Source organism: Trachypithecus francoisi, unplaced genomic scaffold (assembly GCF_009764315.1).
Source record: "Trachypithecus francoisi isolate TF-2019V2 unplaced genomic scaffold, Tfra_2.0 Lachesis_group8, whole genome shotgun sequence".
Classification (NCBI taxonomy): Eukaryota; Metazoa; Chordata; class Mammalia; order Primates; family Cercopithecidae; genus Trachypithecus; species Trachypithecus francoisi.
This window is the reverse complement of record NW_022681473.1, coordinates 91,233,438-91,253,639: the sequence shown is the minus strand read 5'-3', so window position 1 is coordinate 91,253,639 and position 20,202 is coordinate 91,233,438. Positions and strand designations below refer to the sequence as shown.

The 20,202-nt window shown below is 40.8% G+C and overlaps 1 protein-coding gene across 1 annotated transcript in view; it reads left to right on the top strand.

Moving 5' to 3' along the window:
- Positions 1 to 799: 799 nt before the first annotated feature.
- PGR (progesterone receptor) overlaps positions 800 to 20,202 on the top strand; it is a 90,905-nt gene continuing 71,502 nt past the window's right edge. Inside the window, 2 exon segments of the mRNA XM_033205821.1 lie at positions 800 to 3,177; positions 4,454 to 4,605. Coding sequence (XP_033061712.1) covers positions 1,541 to 3,177; positions 4,454 to 4,605 — 1,789 coding nt within the window. The 5' untranslated portion in view covers positions 800 to 1,540.

Sequence of the window (20,202 nt, the reverse complement as noted above, 5' to 3'; positions counted from 1 at the left end):
GTCAAATATAGTTTATGACTGTTTATCTAAAATATATATTGCAATACTCTTCCCTTTCTCTACTGACTTCATGAATTTAGAGGGGATCCATTTTTATGAGTTCAAAGATAATTACTTTTCAGACTAAGAATATTTAGGGAAAAAAGTACTGTTCAACATCTCTACTGAGGATCTTATGATGTAGCACAGGGTATAAGCTGGAGCTAAAGGAAACTTTCCTTAAAGTGCTATTTACTAAAAATTGGAACACATTCCTTAGGACAAATCAAAGTATGGCACACAACATCCAAACTTCCATCACAGGTACAGAGGTGTGACCATCTCCTACTCCCAAATTTCTTTGTCACGCTGAGGATTACTCAAGAGGATCAGGACATGTTGGTTGCAGCAGGAGAAACTTGAAAGCATTCACTTTTATGGAACGCATAAGGGAGAAAATCTCTTAAAGTATTTAGAATCGTCTTTGATACATTTATTATTTTAAAAGATAATGTAGTCAAATATCTTCCTGTGTTAAATCTTTACAAAACTGAAATCTTAAAATGGTGACAAAAATTCTACTTCTGATAGAATCTATTCGTTTTTCCAATTAGACAGGGCACAATTCTTAATTTGCAAAACAAAATGGAATACGCTTATGAGGTTCCATCCCGAAGAACCTGCTATTGAGAGTAGCATTCAGAATAATGGGTGGAAATGCCAATTCCAGAGTTTCAGATCCTACCCCTAATTGGGGTAGGGAGGGGCTTTGGGCGGGGCCTCCCTAGAAGAGGAGGCGTTGTTAGAAAGCTGTCTGGCCAGTACACAGCTGTCACTAATCGGGGTAAGCCTTGTTGTATTTGCGCGTGTGGGTGGCATTCTCAATGAGAACTAGCTTCACTTGTCATTTGAGTGAAATCTACAACCCGAGGCGGCTAGTGCTCCCGCACTGCTGGGCACTGAGATCTTCGGGGATGACTGTCGCCCGCAGTAGGGAGCCAGCAGAAGCCCGACACTTCCTGGGAATGGGCTGTACCGAGAGGTCCGACTAGCCCCAGGGTTTTAGTGAGAGGGGCAGTGGAACTCAGCGAGGGATTGAGAGCTTCACAGCATGCACGAGTTTGATGCCAAAGAAAAAGTCGGGAGATAAAGGAGCCGCGTGTCACTGAATTGCCATCGCCGCCGCAGTCACTCAAGTGCCGGACTTGTGAGTACTCTGCGTCTCCAGTCCTCGGACAGAAGTCGGAGAACTCTCGGAAAACTCTCCGAGTTAGGAGACGAGATCCCTACAATTACTACTTTTTCTTGCGCTCCCCACTTGCCGCTCGCTGGGACAAACGACAGCCACCGTTCCCCTGACGACAGGATGGAGGCCAAGGGCAGGACCTGACCAGCGCCGCCCTCCCCCGCCCCCCGACCCAGGAGGTGGAGATCCCTCCGGTCCAGCCACATTCAACACACACTTTCTCCTCCCTCTGCCCCTATATTCCCGAACCGCCCCCCCTTCCCTTTTCCCTCCTCCCTGGAGACGGGGGAGGAGAAAAGGAGAGTCCAGGTCGTCATGACTGAGCTGAAGGCAAAGGGTCCCCGGGCTCCCCACGTGGCGGGCGGCCCGCCCTCCCCCGAGGTCGGATCCCCACTGCTGTGTCGCCCAGCTGCAGGCCCGTTCCAGGGGAGCCAGACCTCGGACACCTTGCCTGAAGTTTCGGCCATACCTATCTCCCTGGACGGGCTACTCTTCCCTCGGCTCTGCCAGGGACAGGACCTCCCAGACGAAAAGACGCAGGACCAGCAGTCGCTGTCCGACGTGGAGGGAGCATATTCCAGAGCTGAAGCTACAAGGGGTACTGGAGGCAGCAGTTCTAGACCCCCAGGAAAGGACAGCGGACTGCTGGACAGTGTCTTGGACACTCTGTTGGCGCCCTCAGGTCCCGGGCAGAGCCAACCCAGCCCTCCCGCCTGCGAGGTCACCAGCTCTTGGTGCCTGTTTGGCCCCGAACTTCCTGAAGATCCACCGGCTGCCCCTGCCACCCAGAGGGTGTTGTCTCCGCTCATGAGCCGGTCCGGGGGCAAGACTGGAGACAGCTCCGCGACGGCAGCTGCCCATAAGGTGCTGCCCCGGGGCCTGTCACCATCCCAGCAGCTGCTGCTCCCGGCCTCTGGGAGCCCTCATTGGTCCGGGGCCCCAGTGAAGCCGTCTCCGCAGCCCACTGCGGTGGAGGTTGAGGAGGAGGATGGCTCCGGGTCCGAGGACTCTGCGGGGCCGCTTCTGAAGGGCAAACCTCGGGTTCTGGGTGGCGCGGCGGCTGGAGGAGGAGCCGCGGCTGTCCCCCCGGGGGCGGCCGCAGGAGGCGTCGGCCTGGTCCCCAAGGAAGATTCCCGCTTCTCAGCGCCCAGGGTCGCCCTGGTGGAGCAGGACGCGCCCATGGCGCCCGGGCGCTCCCCGCTGGCCACCACGATGATGGATTTCATCCACGTGCCCATCGTGCCTCTCAATCACGCCTTATTGGCAGCCCGCACTCGGCAGTTGCTGGAAGACGAGAGCTACGACGGCGGCGCCGGAGCCGCCAGCGCCTTTGCCCCGCCGCAGAGTTCACCCTCTGCCTCATCCACTCCGGTCGCTGTCGGCGACTTCCCCGACTGCGCGTACCCGCCCGACGCCGAGCCCAAGGACAACGCGTACCCTCTCTATGGCGACTTCCAGCCGCCCGCTCTAAAGATCAAGGAGGAGGAGGAAGGCGCGGAGGCCTCCGCGCGCTCCCCGGGTTCCTACCTGGTGGCCGGTGCCAACCCCGCCGCCTTCCCGGATTACCCGCTGGGGCCACCGCCCCAGCTGCCGCCGCGAGCGCCCCCATCCAGACCTGGGGAAGCGGCAGTGACGGCCGCACCAGCCAGTGCCTCAGTCTCGTCCGCGTCTTCCCCGGGGTCGACCCTGGAGTGCATCCTGTACAAAGCGGAGGGCGCGCCGCCCCAGCAGGGCCAGTTCGCGCCGCCGCCCTGCAAGGCGCCGGGCGCGGGCGGCTGCCTGCTCCCGCGGGATGGCCTGCCCTCCACCTCCGCCTCTGCCGCCGCCGCCGGGGCGGCCCCCGCGCTCTACCCTGCACTCGGCCTCAACGGGCTGCCGCAGCTCGGTTACCAGGCCGCCGTGCTCAAGGAGAGCCTGCAGCAGGTCTACCCGCCCTATCTCAACTACCTGAGGTGAGAGGCCGGGGCGGGGCGCGCCCAGCGCGTCCGGGAGTAGCGGTTCCGCTGGCGGCAGCCGCCAACCCTCAGCCCCAGCCCCGGCGCACCGCTGCGCTCCCCCAGGCGGCCGGAGGGGGTGGGCAGCGGGACACAGCACAGGGGCAGTTGCCTCCCTTCTTCTTCCCTCCTCTCCTCACCCTTGGGGACACGAAGGTGGGCGCAGACTATACTATTTTGGGGGCGTGCCTGCCTGAAAGCTGTTTTTTTGTTTTTTGTTATTTCAAACTTTCCGAATCTTCCAGATTCCGAAGCAGAACCAGTCCTGATTTAAAACGTGCAGCGTCACACTAGGTCCGCTGTAGCCCAGCGGGGCAGAAAGTGCGCGGCGAGTTGGGGGCTTTATGAAATGCTTCTTTCTTAGAGGAAGGACGTTTACCAGGAGTGCCTGTCCTGGAGAGGAGTTAAGGCACCGTTCCCCCGGGAGGGGTGGGACTTGAGAGGTGGCCGGCCAGAACCGAAAGCAGCACCATCTTAGGGATTTGAACACTTTAATGGCTCTATTTTCTTAAGAATCCCAAGATTAAAGTTAAGTTCACGTTAGAGATGTTTAAACTGTGGATTTAAACACCTATCACTGCATTGCACCGTTTTCTAATTATTGCTTGCGATTCACTACAACTTTTTTTTTTTTCATGCAGGTTTAAAAAACTAATTTGCATACTGAAGTAATGGAATGTAAAAAAAGAATGCTCTGTTTGGAATCTTATGTTGTGAATAGGCAACAGTGTCAGTGTATTGGACAATACTTAAAATGACAAACATATACTTGTTTAAGTAAGCAATGATTACAGGGTTGTGTTTTAAAAACTCAAAACCAAAACATTGCAAAGTACCATCGAACTTTTAAAGCCAAACCGTATTTGTTTTGACCCAGCATACCCACAGGAAGGACATAACATTTCATTTGTCAAAGACTAAATCGTTTCTATATAAAGAGTTTTGTAGAACGATTTCTTTTTAACTGACTTTAGCTTTCCAGAACTTAATATTATACCGTAATAATTGTTCTTTTATATTGGTGCTACTGATGAATGGCTAATCATTTGCAAGTGTGTTGAATCCAGTTACAGGTAGTCTATTACCAAGTTTAATTTGCATGTCTTTCAAGTGTATATATACAGTTCTGTTTTTAAAATCTCCTTTCACCGTGTCAATACTGGTTTAAGAAATCTTTAATATTAGATAGTGGTGCACTTAAAAATAAATGGAGTACTTTGTTTTGCATTTCAAGGCCGGATTCAGAAGCCAGCCAGAGCCCACAATACAGCTTCGAGTCATTACCTCAGAAGATTTGTTTAATCTGTGGGGATGAAGCATCAGGCTGTCATTATGGTGTCCTTACCTGTGGGAGCTGTAAGGTCTTCTTTAAAAGGGCAATGGAAGGTAGGCTCCTTTCCCCTGATCCTTTATTATTGCTTTAATTGTAAATGGAGACCATCTATTATTGTATAGATTTCAATTATTCCTCGTTTCTTCTGAGAAATGCTGATATTTCCGTATAATTTAAAATATATGATGACATTTAAACAATATGTTTTTATTTATGATACTCAAGATTGAATGTGGTTGGGTATTAGCATACTCTTTGACTACACTTTCAGTATTAGACATAAGTCTTAAAAATCTTGAGGAAAGTGCTTCTATTATTCCTTAACTGCTTAGCTTTCAGGAAACAGCTTCGTTCTAATAGTACTTTTATATATCTATTATGTAGATATATATGTATGCAGTACTTTAAAATTTTGATTAAAAGAAAAATGGTAGTTGACACATATGTACCTGTATGCGTATACATATTTGCCTATACATACACGAACATATATCACAACATATATATGATGCAGTTAGTTTTCTACATGATACTATCTTTTGACGACATGAATATTTATGTAATATTTACAAAATACTATTTCTAAACAAATTTTTAAGTTCTCTTTTTGTTCAGTATATTTTTGTAAGTGTATAACGACAGCATTAAACAGTTTAAAACAAAAAATCTGGCCATCACAGTAACATAATCTCTAAAGAAGTATTTTGCTTTAAGTAAAACTTTCATGTTTTTAAACCCATTGAACTTACATGCTTAATGATTTCAGATTTACTTGCATAGTGTGTTTCAGACTTTTTCAAAGTAAATTTTTAAAATTTATTTCTACCTAAACTTTAAGCAGCCAAACATCTTTACAGTCGAAGATAAAAATACATTGAAAGATTTCATATTTTAATACTAGCAATAAATGTATTGTAGAAGTATGTAAAATGGTGCTTAGGGTTCCCTCTGGAGTGCTGAGATCACACCTAGACAAGGAACCAAAGATCTGAATGTTGGCTTTTTGTGTCCTGTTCTGAGGTTTTTTGTTTGTTTGTTTGTTTGAAAAACGCTCTGCTTACAAGCAGAAAAGCAGGGAATGGGAAATTTCACTTTAAGGGAGCTTTCAAAGGAGTTCTTCATAACAAATATTTGTTTTGTATATTTTTAGAACGTGATTTTTTTTTTTTTTTTTTTTACAAAAGATGAATGTATTTTACTGATGTTGAACATATTCAGCTTCAGGGGGTTTGATTGCCTTTTAAACTAATTGAGGCAGTGTTAAAAGTGGTACTTGAGAAAATAGGGCAACTGAGAGTGGCTCTTACCCATTGACATAGTTTATTTACGATTACAGATGGAAGTTCTTTGTGTGGAAAAGTCAGTTTTCCAGTGGGTAATTGGAGTTACCACTTTTATCTGACTTCGGTTCTGGTTTCTTAAACATTCCCTTCTGCATTAATATGATTTCCTCTAAAGTCTCCTAAGGATAGTATAATTTTATAAGTGAATGACTCCCTTAGAATCCCCTGAAGGCCAATTTTTCCTACTCCAGCTCCTTCTTTTTAAAGATAAGCAAATCTCAAAGACATAAATATGAGTTTCCAAAGGTCACAAAACTAGTTAGTAGCTGATTGTTAGTAAACATAGGTTAAATATTTTTAAATTGCAGTTCTTGTAAATCAGAGACAATATGCAAAAGTAGATATATAAACTCTGTTTGATTCACAGAAGTTATTTCATAAAGTGCATATGTAGAGCAAAGAGCACCCTAACTAAAATACAAATGCTTTCTCATCATTTTGTTAGAATAGCATCCAAAACTGTGAGGAAATCTTTCCAAATGTACTCTTAGAAAGCATTTGTTGGACTCTGGCTGTTGGCATGGTCCTATAGTCTTGAGTAGTAGAGGTGAAGCACCTTTATCTATAATTACAAAGAGTTACTTAAGATTTGATGCAGATAAATCATTCATTAAACTAGAACAAGATTATGAACTATATTAGTAAGTTCCTTCATTCAGCAATTTATGCCAAAGATATCCTTTGTCCCTGACTTCACTTTTCTCTGCCTTGAGATAAAATGAGGATAACAGTGGCTATTTCTTAGGGTTGCTATAAAGATTAAATGAATCGATACTTGTAAAGTATGTAAAAGGCCTGACATATTATCAGTTTCTATTGGCATTTCTACTTTCAAGGAGCTTGTAATACAGTTAGGGAAGTAACATATGCACATAAAACATCTAAATAAAGATTCTCAGTAAATGCCCAAGTAAGCAATTCTGTAATGTATATGAGATCTTTGTGGTTTGTGAGTTTTTGTATTTGGACAGAGAGAGGTGGTCATGGGCTGGAATATGTATATTCTTGCATGATGAAGAAGGCTTCATGGAAGATATGAACATTTGATTAGTAAAGGACAGATAAGATCTCTAGGCATCGAGGAAAACTTTAAGTGTACATAGTCAAAGAAGAGTGAAGAAATTAAGATTGCACTGACTAAGCGTTGAATGCTCACATTAGGAAACTGAGAGAGTTAAAGGTTGGGAAACTAGGTTGCTAGTGTTTGGGTGAATTTGGAGAATTAGTAATTTAAGGCAAGATAATAGAGAGAAGGTTCTAGGAGTTTTCAGCAATGAGAAAGATAAGTAGAAGGACTTATACTGGGTTCAAAATCTTCAATAAAGCAATGCTGCGTGATGAGCTGGTTCACGGTGGTGCTATGTGTGGTTGCCAATATGGCCAGAAGTTTCAAGTCAACAGGCAACAATATGGATACTAATGTTGCCAAGATGATAATGAAAATGATGACATTATAAAGTGCTTTCTCTGCGCCAGTGACTATTTCAGTGCTTTGCACATCTTAACTTATCTAATTGTTATAATGTTGATATTATTATTATTACTCCCACTTTACAAATGAGGAAACTAAGGTCTGTAGATGTTAAGCTGTCTTAATACACTTAGGAAATGGTAAAGTCAGGATTCAAATCCAGGTGGTATGAATCCAGAATCCCTGCCCTCGACCACTACGCTTCCTTTCTCATAATAGGAAATGCAGTCAAAGAGAAAACAATAGAGGGTTCGAAGAAAAGATGTGAGCCAAGTGATGAAAAATCTAGGAAGGTAAAAGTGAATCCTAAAGGAGAATGCAAGAGCAGGGGTAATGAGAAGTGTGTGGTATAAAAGGATGAATCATATTAACTTCACATTTAGGACAACAATAAGAAGACATAAGCAGGAGCCAACAGTTTCTTCACCTCCTTCCCATGTTAGGGGTGGGAGGTGATAAAGCCTATGAAGCCATTCCAGGTGACTCGGTTTCCCTTGATATGAGACAGAAGAGAGGAGATAAAGAAATAAGATACCACTCAGGAAATGGGAGAAAGGAGTTGGGAAAGATGGTTTCTTTTAAGCTAACTGAATTGTTTAAAATATAGTATTGGTCAAAAACCAGTTGGTGGGATAGCCCCTTGCATTCCTTTACCAAGACTTATAGGTTTGGAATGAACCAGGAAATGGTCGGGAATTGACTTAATGCCTTCCAAGGAGAGGAAGTAATAATGACCTGCCAGTCCTGCAAATGCAGACTACTAACCTGGTGTGATGAAGGAAAGGACAGTTTTTCAATGACTTATCTTTACCAGTACACAGTAACCAGCCCAGTGCTAGGAATATACTAGGCATCCAGTACATAACTGCTACATGATCCACTCATCATAACTGATAATGCCACGCTTTTATTCCTTGGATGCTTTACTCAGTGACAGCATTTGTTGTGAATACATTTGATGTAATATGATTAAACACATGTTATAATGCAGTTGAAATGTATTACTTAGAAGACACTAAGCTAAGTAGGTATTGATGGATTTTCAATTGTATTGCAATATTATCCTTATTCTTTTATTCATATATTAATTGTTCATGAAGTAATTACCTTAATTACATTAGTTCATGTATGTATTGAGTACCTGCCATGCGCCAGGTACTATGGTAGGTGCTGGTGAAACCGCAGTAAAACAAGAGAGACCTTGCTAGCTGTTGACTAAAGTTTATAGTGTAGTGGTGGAGAGAGAAATTTTACTGATTTGTGTACACATGACTAATTGCACGTGTGGTAAGTGATTCGTTTATGCAATGTTTGGACAACTAGAGAATTGACTCCTCTGTCAGATAATGGGGAAAGTTTTTCAGACCTAGATATCACAATGAATAGACTACTGAGGAAACTAGACAGAAATGAAATACTTTTATGAATAAAGTGTTTCTTTCAAAAGTTGAGTATACTTGGTGTCATAGGATAGTAATGAAAACTGGTTTGGTAGCATAGTTCTCCTTGATACAGCATCAGAAAGAGAAATATTGAACATCCAATTTTTCATTAGCAACTTCTGTGATTTATTTGTTCTATATTTAGAGCTCTGTAATGCTTTATCCATCTTTTGTAGTGCACAGATTATCCATCAATCTCTTCCACTGTAATCTATTTGAATAATATTTGGACTCTGAGAAGGTATTTTGCCAATAATCTTACTTAAATTCAATTACTCTCCAATAGAGTCTACTCTATAACAGCTTTCACATTACCCTAAAAATAAATATGTAGTAATTCACTAGACTTTATTTCAAAACTCTATATCTAATTTCTTTTCAAGCTGAGGTCTCTCAGTTTAATATTTAGCATGGATAATGATAGATTGGTTTTACGCACCATTTTACATTATGGTTCACTGATATAAGCCTCTACTGTACTGAAAAAGAATGGTCAAAAAGATAACATTTGGTGTCATCTGTTCATACTCGTTTATTTAGAGCTCCCAAATTATTAATACTCCTTAAACCTGTACCTTAATACCACTACTAGAGCCAGAGGAGAAGCAGTAGTATTAGCCATGCATGCTAGTGCTAATAACCGCTCCTGCTCTGGCCACTGAATCATTGTACTTTAATTACTCAAGTAACTCAACAGTTCATCTCCTTTAAACAATGAAAATGTTACCAATAAGGCTTAAGTCCTCTTTGATCAATACCTCTAATCTGTTCCCTTGCCTACCATTTTTCTCTTCCTCTACCTCAGTTTTTCACATGTGTATGTGTGTGTGTGTGTGTGTGGAATATGTTCTCTGGGGTGTGTTAATATATAAATGTTATATATCATATGCATCATTCATGTTATTTTGATACAAAAATGACTTGAAGTTCTATTGTTCATATATGTAGTTCTAACCTGTGTTTTTTAACCACTACTTAATACTTCATAATATGAAAATCGTTATATTTAGGAATTACTACACTATTACTTGAGTAAACCCTTTTTGTACTTTTCTCCTTTGGTACCGGTCTTCTCTTTCCAGAATATATTGAAGTATTTTGATACAGTTCTGGATGAACTAGATGGCAGCTTTCTACCTGCTGCTAAGATGATTTGATTCACTAATTTATTCACCTCAGAAACATGTATTGATACATTTAAAAGTTGCTTGTGCTGGGACTGAAGATGAAAATGTATACAGACCCTGCCTTTTACATGCACAAAACCAAGAAGAAGAAAACAAAACAATACAAACCCGTGGTACAACTAGTGAACATGAGAATACCTTGATATACGTTGTGTCAGAGCCATGGCTGACACACCGTAGTATTCAGTTAGACACATGGAGAAGGATGGCAGTTTAGTCTACTATCATATCTTGATGTTGTGCAAGAGGCTTATTCATTTAATAGTCACTTAACTAGCCTTGACTATAACCCAGGCACGGTTTTAACTGCTTCACTGGATTAGCTCAGTTAATCCTTGTAAGAGTCCTATGAGGTGGAGGTTCTGTTGGTATCTATATTTTACAGATGGGTATAAAGAGAGGTTTCTACTATTCAGGAGGTCTGACTCTAACTTCTGTGCTGTTTCCACAGACTGTTCTGTATTTGAGCAAATATTAATTATTTTATACTTTTTCAGATAAATACATGGTCTCTTATAGGAGACTGGTTTTCAAATTGTGCTCCTTAACTCAGTCAAGTTCCTTCTTCTGCTCAGAACAGCTCTGTACTTCTTTATTTGGTTTATATTTCCACTTGAGATTTTTATTGGGACAAAGGATTCTCAGCCAATCTTTAAAAAAAAAAAAAAAAAAACACTCTTTTATACTAGGAAACCCTTAGATCTCAGTCAAGTGTTGAATTATTCGAGTGACTCCTAAGACTTTTTTGGCTCTATTTGCTGGTATCTTTTTGGCATTTGTGCAAAGATAGGATGACCATTTGTGATCAAGATTTAAAGTCCAACTATTCACTATTTTAACAGAATATCCACATTACCAGCTGAAGATCACATCTGAGTTATAGAGCTTTTGCTTTTGTCAGCAAAAAAACAAAGTAACTCCAGGGAATCTTTTATCAGTCACTTCTTTAAAGGATTGATTGAAATAACTGATACTTAAGACAGACACTCAAAAATAGGCACACTAATCATTTACACAAGGGATTTCCAACCGCCAGGATGTGGACTGATAGCACAGCCAATCCATGGTCCAATACGGGTCCATGGCCAGTTAGGGAGTGGACCACACAGGAGGTGAGCAGTGGGCAAGTGAGAATTACAGACTGGCCGGGCGCGGTGGCTCAAGCCTGTAATCCCAGCACTTTGGGAGGCCGAGACGGGCGGATCACGAGGTCAGGAGATCGAGACCATCCTGGCTAATACGGTGAAACCCTTTCTCTACTTAAAAATACAAAAAACTAGCCGGGCGACGAGGCGGGCGCCTGTAGTCCCAGCTACTCGGGAGGCTGAGGCAGGAGAATGGCATAAACCCGGGAGGCGGAGCTTGCAGTGAGCTGAGATCCGGCCACTGCACTCCAGCCTGGGTGGGAGAGCAAGACTCCGTCTCAAAAAAAAAAAAAAAAAAAGAGAGAATTACAGACTGAGCTCCGCCACCTGTCACATCAGCAGCAGCCTTAGATTCTCATAAGAGTGAGAAACCTATTGTGAATTGTGCATGCCGGGGATCTAGGTTGCACACTTCTTATGAGAATCTAATACTTGATGATCTGTGGTAGAACAGTTTCATCGAGAAACCATCCCACACCATCCATGAAAAAATTGTCTTCCACAAAACTGGTCCCTGGTACCAAAAAGGTTGAGGACTGCTGGTTTACACCTTGGCTTTTAAACTTCATTGTCATTTAAGAACATCAGAAAGTCACATACTCTATATATCATCCCTATCTACCTAATTTGAGGATGGGCTGATGAACATAATATCCTTCTTGTGGCTAGACAGCCCTCATATAATTAACTATATAATGCATACTTCGTATAGCTTATCATCAAAACATTTTTTTCTCCTCTGATGAGATGTTATGCTTTCTAATAAGTGATATGTAAATAGCCTATTGTGTTTTCCTTTTAATTTTAACTCCTACAAAACAAGTAAATTTTAATGCTCAATTTTTAAAAATTAACAGATTTTGAGCTTTGTTTTTAACTGCTACTACAGCATTTTGTGTTATGTACTTTAGATGACATTTTAAGGAATCATAACTTTTTTCTTAAAGCATAGTATTTACTAGTAATCATTATTTCTTTAGAAAAAATGCAAATACTTTTCATGCTATTTACTCTCCTATGACCAAGTGATTTATTTATGAGATTCAATACACATGTAGTGAGTATGAACTGTGAGCTCAAAACAGTGCTGTAGCATTTGTAGGAAATATAAAAATTAAAGGGTAAAAATAATGGTTATTTATTGAGTGTTTACTAAATTCAGGTACTCTTCTAATGTCTTTTTGTGTACTAACTCATTTAACACTTGCAACATTACTACGAGACAGGTTCTATTTTCCTCATTTTACAGATGAGGTTCGTTCAGTTAGTCAACAGTAGAACAGAACTCCCCTCCTGGAGCCAATGCTCTTAACTTTCACTGGGTATTCCTTTGCAGCAAGACGGAGTCTTGCTCTGCCGCCCAGGCTGGAGTGCAGTGGCCGGCTCTCAGCTCACTGCAAGCTCCGCCTCCCGGGTTCACGCCATTCTCCTGTCTCAGCCTCCTGAGTAGCTGGGACTACAGGCGCCCGCCTCGTCGCCCGGCTAGTTTTTTGTATTTTTTAGTAGAGACGGGGTTTCACCGTATTAGCCAGGATGGTCTCGATCTCCTGACCTCGTGATCCGCCCGTCTCGGCCTCCCAAAGTGCTGGGATTACAGGCTTGAGCCACCGTGCCCGGCCCAGTCTTTGATTTCAAGGAGCCTGCAATGTGTGTGTGGAAGTGAGTGATTAACAGACAACACTGCAATTTAGTGTTTGATTAAATTGTGTGTTGTAGACTTAGGGTGCTATAAGTGAACTAGAGAGGAAGCTACCAAGAGTTGTCATTACTGATTGTCTATATGTAATAGAAACCATGCTAAATGCTTTATATTTAATATTTCTATTCTTCACAACAATCCTAAAAAGTAGAATTTACCATTTCCACTTCATATGTAAGCAGAGACTCAGAAGTTAATTAACTTACCCCAAATAATAGTAGTACCAGCAGAGATTTATCTTCAGTAGTTAGAAAAGGTAGTTTATTTAGCTAGTAATATTTATTCAGAGCCTTTAAAAATAGAGACAGTAATTAAGAAACATTTATTTTTTAATAGTTTATTTAATATAATAATATTGTGACTCCTGGCTTATTATACACAAGAAAAAGTTCATGTGAGTCAACAACTTAATTGTTTTAATTTAAAGAAAGGAAGCCTAAAAGTATGGAAAGATGATGGAGGTATGTATTTATAATCTTGGGATGGAAAAACTTTCTAAATTTGATAAAAATCCAGAATTCAAAAACAAATTTGCTCAATTTGCTATATAATCTCAAAAAATTCATGAAGTCAAAAGACAACAACAAATTAGGAAACTTACATGTATGTAAGTCAAAAGGAAATTATTACCCATATACAAAATATTTCTACAAATCAGAAAAAGACAACAGGAAGAAAAATGAACAAAAAATATTGAGACAGTTCACAAAATACAGCCCATAGAAGTATGAAAAAGGCTCAACTCACTAATAAGCACTACTGATTAAAATAATAATGGGAATTTCAGCAATTCAATTACTGGAATAATAATGAATAACAATGACCACTGAAGAATCTGAAGATAGTTTGGTATTATCAATTAAAATATGCATTACTTTGGCCCAGCAATTCTACTTCTAGAAACTCACCCTTACAGAACTCTAGAATACCTTTAGATGAATGTTTATTGCAGTATTACATAATTTGTAATACTGAGAAACTGAATACAGTCCAAATGTCTGTTAAAAAGAGATTAGCAAATTGTGGTATACCCTTGCAATGAAAAGAGTGAATTAGCTGTCTAAATATTCACATCTAATGTTTCACATCTATATTATAGATGTGAAAAAGTCTCTAAAATATTTGATTTTATGAAAAAGCAAGGAATAATATCATTCTGGGTAAAAATTATACCCATTTGATCTTACTAGCTGTAGAGAGCTATCTAAAGAAAATAAGTGCTTACTGTCAGGACAATGAGAGACTTCCAATTTCTGATGACATTGTTTTATTTTGTTGTTGTTGTTGTTATTTTTTGTTTTTTGAGGTGGAATCTAGCTCCGTTGCCCAGGCTGGAGCGCAGTGGTTTGATCTCAGCTCACTGCAACCTGTGCCTCCCTGGTTCAAGTGATTCTTCTGCCTCAGCCTCCCGAGTAGCTGGGATTACAGGCGCACACCACCACACCCAGCTAATTTTTTTTATTTTAGTAGAGATGCAGTTTCACCATGTTGGCCAGGCTGGTCTCAAACTCCTCACCTCAGGTGATCCGCCCACCTCGGCCTCCCAAAGTGTTGGGATTACAGGCATGAGCCACCGCACCCAGCTTCATTCTTTAAGCAAGTATTTACTGAAGGGGCTGTGATTACAGATCAACTTGGTGCCTGACTTTCCTCCACACTGGCCCCGCCTAGTCTCAGCTAGCCTCTCCTGCCCTAATGCTGTCTAGTGACCATTTGCACCACTTTTCACTTTCAGGTACCCTAGAATGTTGAAAGAGACTAACAAAGAATGAAACTTGAAGAATGTTGAAGCAAAAGCTTGAGGTTACTCTATGTCATGAATTAAGGAATCCTTCCTGACTAGATGGAGCCAAGAATGGACACAGGCTCACAATTCCTCACACACAATCTCAATATTCAAAAAGCACTGCAAACAAAAATTTTGTTGTAGTCACTTGTCAACAATACCTAACCTGACGTGAATTTGTTTGGCTGCAAAATCTGATCTGAAATCACATGAAGATCTCTTGTAGTCTCTGTAAATATTCATACATTTTGCTGCATAAATATAATGTTTTATTAAGTGTTGCTCTATTTCATCTTTCTAAAATACAAACAGTTTTGAATTTTGAAACACATTTGGCCCAATACATTTCAGCTAAGAGATTCTGGACATGTACTCAGAGATGATTTATAGACTAGATTGCGAGTGGTGCCTGCTGACTTTTTACTGTGTAGCAGCCCTGAACATTTTTGTAAACAATTCTTATCATTTATTCTTATCTTTTTTTTTTTTTTTTGAGACGGATTCCCACTCTGTTGCCCAGGCTGAAGTGCAGTGGCACAATCTCAGCTCACTGCACTGCCTCCTGGGTTCAAGTGATTCTCCTGCCTCTGCCTCCCAAGTAGCTGGGATTACAGGCTGTACCACCACGCACACTAATTTTTGTATTTTTAGTAGAGATGGGGTTTCACCATGTTGGCCAGGTTGCTCTTGAACTCCTGACCTGAAGCTATCCTCCCACCTCAGCATCCCAAAGTGCTGGGATTACAGGCGTGAGCAACCTGGCATCCAGACTATTCTTATCATTTTTAATAAATTCTTACTACCATGCTGGGTTCTGCAGGGAGCTATAAAAGATAAGCCATATTACCTAACTTCATATAGTTTTCATTCAATCATGGAATTTATCCCATATGCAAGTATAATATAGGTAATATATAAACCAGATGTGTTTTTTATTTCAAGGGGAAAAAGATCATATTTAACTAGAGAGCCCAAAATATGTTTTTATGGAAAGGGGAGTATGCTAGATGGGCTGCTGAGAATGCATGAAATTTTTGATAGCGATAATTGTAATGGCTTTTATAAACAAAAACTACAGACTGAGCAGAAGGACAATTTGGCTAAAGCAGGGAACATGATCAGAATCCCTTATGATAATATATAATTTATTTGTGTTTTTTTCTAGATAATCCATTTCATGAGCTTTTGAAAGAGATCAGTGACCCCTTTCCCCCACCCCCAAAAAAGTTAGCTTACCACTGCTTTAAAGGAATGGTGAATATTATTATAAAATAGAAGGTCAAAAAAAAATGTGGAATGACACAATGGAGTGTTTACAGTTAATTGAGTAAAGAGTCAGAAGCCCCTAAATATTTTTGGGCAGTGTAGTGGCCTATTTTAATGTTTAGGAAAATTAGTATATCAGCAGTATGTTGGAAAGATTAACGTCAGAAGGGTAAGGGACAAGGAAAACAGTCTGGGGATGGTGCGCTAAAGACCTGAGCCAGGGTTGTGGAGAGAGGAATGGGTTCAATGGGTAGACCGGAACCCATTGAGAACGGTAATGAAAGCGACACAAGAGAATTGTGGGGGTGGGGGAAGTCACCTTCAGAAATAGGAAGTACATGATCATTTTACTCAGTAAAGGAGTGATGTTGAAAGTAGTATTTAGGGAGGATTATCCTCAAAGCACCATGCAGAATGTATTTGAACAGAGATTAGAGAGCTTGAAGTCAGAGAGAACAGCTAGGGAACTGATAACACGGATTCTGAGTAGTTTAATTTCAAATTGTTTGTATTATATTCTACATAATGTCCTCAGCAGGATATTGAAATAATATAATTTTTGTGCACAAAATAACTTCTGAGAATTGAGATGTTCTGGTTTGTCACTTCATTTAGCCATCTGCTTATTTATTAACTCATACCAAAAATAACGCCTTTTTGTGCCTGGATTTGTGTTAAATATTGAGACTCAAAAATGGATAAGCTAAATTCATAACTTTATTGAAATGTATAATTGAAATGCAGTCTGGTAATATCTGTGAGAGGTGTGAGCTGATAATTGTGGAAGAATAGGACAGGGAGAGCTAACCCTGGTGTTTAAATGCTGGTGTATGGAAGGGGAAAGTCTGAATCCTGACTAAGCATTAGATGAAAAATACTAAATTTTAAAAATTATTGTAATTTCCAAGTTTGTGGCAGCTTTTTTGTAATTAACAGTGGAGACCGCAATGATTTATCTTTTGTTAAACAGAGCACTTCAATGAGTGTTTCTTTGTGCAAAGGCCCATCCAGAGGCCACTTTGGATTGGGGGAAGGAGGATGAAAGTATGAAGAACCGAACCTCTCTATGTACTATTTTAATAGAAATTAGGGAATTGTAGGCTAGCAGCTGGGGCAAGGAGTAGGAAATAGAAAGGGCCTAGCAACTGAGTAGGAAGCAAGGGCTCAAGGAGAGTGGATGCCTGTGAGAATTTCCCTATTGCAGGTAACAATCCATAAATCCCTAGGCTGGTAGTGCCTGATAGCAAACTTGGAATTGTTTACTATCTCATGTTTTAATTACCTCCAGCTACCTCCCAAACCTTGAGTAAATTTTTGCTGTTTACATTTTCCTTTCTAAAAGGATATGTATTTCAGATTGCTGACCTTTCCTATGATGACAAATGTCTCAGTAGTATGATACTTAGAAGATATATAGGCCGGGTGCGGTGGCTCACGCCTGTAATCCTAGCACTCTGGAAGGCTGAGGTGGGCAGATCATGAGGTCAGTAGATCAAGACCATCCTGGCTAACATGGTGAAACCCTGTCTCTACTAAATATACAAAAAAAAAAAAAAAATAGCTGGGCATGGTGGTGGGTGCCTGTAGTCCCAGCTACTCAGGAGGCTGAGGCAGGAGAATGGCGTGAACCCAGGAGGTGGAGCTTGCAGTGAGCAGAGATCACGCCACTGCACTCCAGCCTTGGGGACAGAGCGAGACTCTGTCTTTAAAAAAAAAAAAAAAAAAAAAAAGGTATTTGGCAGAAGGTACAGTTAAGAAAAAAAAAAAAGGTATTTAGCAGAAGGTACAGTTAATCTGCTCCCTTCAAGTTAAAGATAATGTTCATGATAGAAAAAAGGATTTCTGCCCACCTCGGCCTTCCAGAGTGCTGGGATTACAGGCATGAGCCACCGCGCCCGGCCTATATATTTTCTAAGTATCATACTACTGAGACACTTGTCATCATAGGAAAGGTCTGCAATCTGAAATACATATCCTTTTAGAAAGGAAAATGTAAACAGCAAAAATTTACTCAAGGTTTGGGAGGTAGCTGGAGGTAATTAAAACATGAGATAGTAAACAATTCCAAGTTTGCTATCAGGCACTACCAGCCTAGGGATTTATGGATTGTTACCTGCAATAGGGAAATTCTCACAGGCATCCACTCTTTTGAAAGACACTTGTGGTTTGTAGATAGCCTTTTGAAAACAAGTCCTTGGGGACGATTCCACTGTTATTTGATTGTATTGTGAAGATATTATAAGAGACCAAAATTTTATAGTTACATGCATAAACACTTTGAAATAAGATTTTCTAACTTGTTAAAGAATCTTCCACGGAATTTCAGTGGTTAGGTTCTAAACACATTTCATAATAATAGTGACATTATTGAACACATATGTCAGGAACTTGGCTAAATGTGTTATATTAAACACAAAGATTTTAAATCACTTGCACAGATAAATAGTAAATAAAATGGTAGAGCTGAGATTGGAACCCACAGAACCTTCTCTCTTATTTGTTACATTATCTCTTATTCATTATCTAGTGTCTCTTTTTCCTAAGTATTTGTAATGAAACTTGATTGACATAAGGGAGAGTAGATACTTGCTAGCTGAATTTCTGGGGTAAAAGAAACTTTTCATAACTGGCATGTGGAATTGAAAATGAATATTATGACTAGATAATCTGCCCTGCAGACAGTCCCCTCATTCTCTGTGGTTTCTGGATGGCTGTCTTCTACCTTCTCTTCTCAGCCTGCCAGCACTCCCCTGTCCTCACTTTCAGCTAACAACTTTGCTTCCTAATTTTCAGGAAAAAAACTTTATGAAATTACTACCACCATCTGTATGAACAGAAGTGGCATCTGAACTATAATACCATTTTTCTTCTGTCACCAGAGATCTGCAGTTCTCAAGTCCAGCCCTCTCTCCTTGACCACTAGATCCAGATTACTCCTGCTGACTCAAGGACAGGTTCTACCAATTCTCCCCCAATGCTTAAATCATTTCCCCCCTTCTCTACTGGATCATTCCTGTCAGCCTACAAATATGCTCTGTCTTTTCCCATCTTAAAATACAAACACAATACTTTTGTTGATTTCACTTACTCTTCAGCCACCAATCGTTTTTCTTCTTTTTTTACAGCAAAACTCTTCTAACACATTTTCTTCCCCCATTCACTCTTAAACCTAACCCAATCAGTTACTTACCTCTGTCACTCCACCCAAACTTCTCTTGTCAAGGTTACCATGTTGTTAAATCTTATGGGCAATTTTCAGTCCCCTGTTACTTATTGGTAGCATTTCACAAATGATCACTCTACCTTCCTGGAAATTATTCGCTTGGTTTTCAGGACACAACCCTCTCTTAATTTTCCTCAATGGCTCCCATTCAAACTGTTCTTCTCCTTTAGCTTTTAATATGAGAGGGTCCAGTGTTCAGTATTTGGTCCTCTTCCCTTCTGTTTATATACTAACTTCCTTGGTTATCTAATCTAGTCTCAAAACTGTGGATAAATCACCCATAATCCAATCACTCCCAAATTTCTATCTCCAGCCCAGACCTTTCCCCTGAACTCCAGACTTGTGTGTCTAATTGCCTACCTAATATCTTCATAGTATGAGTACTGAATATCTCAAACCAACACATCCCAGAGTTGGCTCCTGATGTACTTTGGATTTTGTCTGGTAAGCCAGTGTTCTTTCGGTCTTCAAGCTGTCTGCCTCAGAATCATGTGGGTACTGGTTTGAGATGATTTCTGCGCCTCACCCCAGGTAAGCCAAATCAAAATATCTAAGAAAGGGACCCAGAAATGGCATTTCAGATAGCTGTTTGGCTGTTTCTTAAAGTTCTACTTGGCTCAGAGGGGAGCCAGATACAAAGCTGAGAGGTGACATGGTTGGCTTTTTTTTTTTTTTTTTTTTTTTTTTTTTTTTTTTTTTTTTTGAGAAAGTTAACTCTAGAAGCAATGGGGAATAGAGGCAGAAGGTCATGCCAGGGAGATCAGACCTAAGCTTATTTAAAATACTCTTTGATCGAGATCTGGGGACTGTCAGTCTTTTGCTGAGAAAACACTACTTTTTATTTCCCTAAAGCAGTGAAGCTGAAATATAGAAGGCAGGTAGGCTGTGGCCCCTACCAAGAATGCTCCCTTCTCTAGGAAGAATTCTAAAAAATGTGAGAGGCTAGGGAGGGCGGTTGGAGACTTCCACTTTTTGTGTCCTTACTATGTACCAGGCACTATAGTAGACACATTGTATGTATTTGTTATAGGCATACCTTAGAGATATCGCAGGTTCTTTCCAGACAACTACAATAAAGCAAATATGAC